This window comes from Panthera onca, chromosome A2, assembly GCF_046562875.1.
Source record: "Panthera onca isolate mPanOnc1 chromosome A2, mPanOnc1 haplotype 2, whole genome shotgun sequence".
NCBI lineage: Eukaryota > Metazoa > Chordata > Mammalia > Carnivora > Felidae > Panthera > Panthera onca.
This window is the reverse complement of record NC_138340.1, coordinates 155,989,594-155,992,162: the sequence shown is the minus strand read 5'-3', so window position 1 is coordinate 155,992,162 and position 2,569 is coordinate 155,989,594. Positions and strand designations below refer to the sequence as shown.

At 47.2% G+C, this 2,569-nt stretch overlaps 1 protein-coding gene across 1 annotated transcript; it reads left to right on the top strand.

Annotated features, from left to right (window-relative positions):
• The first annotated feature begins 1,239 nt into the window (after positions 1 to 1,239).
• Positions 1,240 to 2,244, top strand: TAS2R38 (taste 2 receptor member 38). Its single transcript, XM_060627577.3, has one exon. The coding sequence runs from the start codon at positions 1,240 to 1,242 to the stop codon at positions 2,242 to 2,244; it is 1,005 nt and encodes a 334-aa protein (XP_060483560.3).
• Positions 2,245 to 2,569: the final 325 nt, after the last annotated feature.

Sequence of the window (2,569 nt, the reverse complement as noted above, 5' to 3'; positions counted from 1 at the left end):
GGGATATAGAATAGGGTAACAATGATAACAAGCATTCAAGATGTGGCTAAGTAATGCCACTTCTAAGATGATCAAGGAAGTCCCTCTGATGAGGCGACTTTTGACAAGAAACTGAGACACCTGAGTAAGTAGAGGAAAAGCAATTCAGGCAATGGAAAGTTCAAGTGTGCAGCGTGCCTGGTGAGTGGAAGCGTGCATGGTGAGTTCACAGACCATGAAAGAGGCCCATATGGCTGGAGTGGAGCAAAAGGGGAAGCAAGTACCCCAAATAACATCCGAGAAGGGACAGAGGCCCTGATTAGATATCAGGGGTATACAGGTATACAGCAGGACCCATGGGACACTGTAAGGACTTTGCTTTTATGGTGAGGGATATCAGAGGTCCCGAAAGGCCTGGACAGAGCAATGACATGATCTTATATTTATAACAGGATCACTATCGTTGCTTTGTGGAAAACGGGGTAAAGGAGTGGGGACAAAGACAGTGCAAGCTGTTAAAAGGCTTCTGCAATAATCCAGGCCAGATCACCCCCGACCCTCTCCCTTCATGGCAGCTGCTGGCCTTGTTCATGGAAATGGTGCGTTGCCAGCCCAGGGCTTAGAATGAGGATGATGCTTGAACGAAATCTTTGGCATTGATAGCCACAACTCCTGTGCGGATGCCTGGGGAGGAACTGTGCATTCGTCCACATTAAAAACAGAGTCTATGGTAAGAGCCCTTCCTCCGAGATGATAGAAGAAGGCATGCAAATGGAAAGAGGCACCATTTCAAACCTTAGTTCATCAAGAAGATACGATTTGCCTGCTGCCAGTCCCCTTCAAACCCATAAGCAAATCCCACTCCCTTCTCCTACCATGCAGGTCCAGATGGGCATGCAAAACTGGACTTGGGAACCCGAGACCCTGTCTGGTTTGCATCCCTGATGCTATGCTAGGGCCCTCTGGGAGGGCTGCTGTACAGACACACCCAGGTTTATTAAAAGCTTCTGCATCACCCAAGAGAAAGAACCGTCCTCCTTCTACTCTTACAATGAGCTCTTGTGTGTATCCAAGAGATATTCTAAAGCAACAATATCCCTCTAAGTTTGCTGTCCGAATTTTTTGTGCACTCACTTGGGCATCGATCTAGGGCAAAAGCCTGATGCTTTGTGAAGGAGAAGTCCTGGCTTGTAATGTACACTTACCCTTCTCTGCTGGGGGGTATGTGAGACTTAGATTAACCAAGTAAGAAGAGACATCATGTTGGCTCTGACTCCTGTCATAACTGTGTCCTATGAAGTCAAGAGTGCATTTCTATTCCTTTCAATCCTGGAATTTACAGTGGGGGTCCTGGCCAATGCCTTCATTTTCCTGGTGAATTTTTGGGATGTGGTGAGGAAGCAGCCACTGAGCAACTGTGATCTTATTCTTCTGAGTCTCAGCCTCACCCGGCTTTTCCTGCATGGGCTGCTGTTTCTGGATGCCATCCAGCTTACATACTTCCAGAGGATGAAAGATCCGCTGAGCCTCAGCTACCAGACCATCATCATGCTCTGGATGATCACAAACCAAGTTGGGCTCTGGCTCACCACCTGCCTCAGTCTTCTCTACTGCTCCAAGATTGCCCGTTTCTCTCACACCCTCCTGCACTGTGTGGCAAGCTGGGTCTCCCGGAAGGTCCCCCAGATGCTCCTGGGCGCAATGCTTTTCTCTTGTATCTGCACCGCCATCTGTTTGGGGGACTTTTTTAGCAGATCTGGCTTCACATTCACAACTATGCTATTCGTGAATAATACAGAATTCAATTTGCAAATTGCAAAACTCAATTTCTATCACTCCTTCATCTTCTGCACACTGGTGTCCATCCCGTCGTTGTTATTTTTTCTGGTTTCTTCTGGGGTGCTGATTGTCTCCCTGGGGAGGCACATGAGGACAATGAGGACCAAAACCAAAGACTCCCGCGACCCCAGCCTGGAAGCCCATATCAAAGCCCTCAGATCTCTTGTCTCCTTTCTCTGCCTCTATGTGGTGTCATTCTGTGCTGCCCTCGTTTCAGTGCCTTTACTGATGCTGTGGCACAACAAGATCGGGGTAATGATCTGTGTGGGGATCCTAGCAGCTTGTCCCTCGATACATGCAGCAATCCTGATCTCAGGCAATGCCAAGCTGAGGAGAGCTGTGGAGACCATTCTACTCTGGGTTCAGAACAGCCTAAAGATAGGGGCAGACCACAAGGCAGATCCCAGGACTCCAGACCTATGTTGAAAGCAGACACGAGACGAAACGAGCTCTTCATGAATATGCCTCTGATTGTTCAGAAAGCCTTCAGAAAGCTATTCCAGTTTCTTCCGTAAACATAACTTTACATCAGTGAACTCACCCAGAGTGGAATAAAAGAATCAAAGCTCTAACCATGGCCTAGTCAAGAATGGCACAAGTTCCCCAAGTTTGTTTTGATAAAATGAGTGAAATTGAGAGGTGAGGTACTCAGTGTAAATGCTTTGTACACTATAGTTCATTAGTGTTTGGTATGAACCAAACTATGAGAAATCACCTCTTCCCAAATAATATCTAAACCCCAAGATAGCAT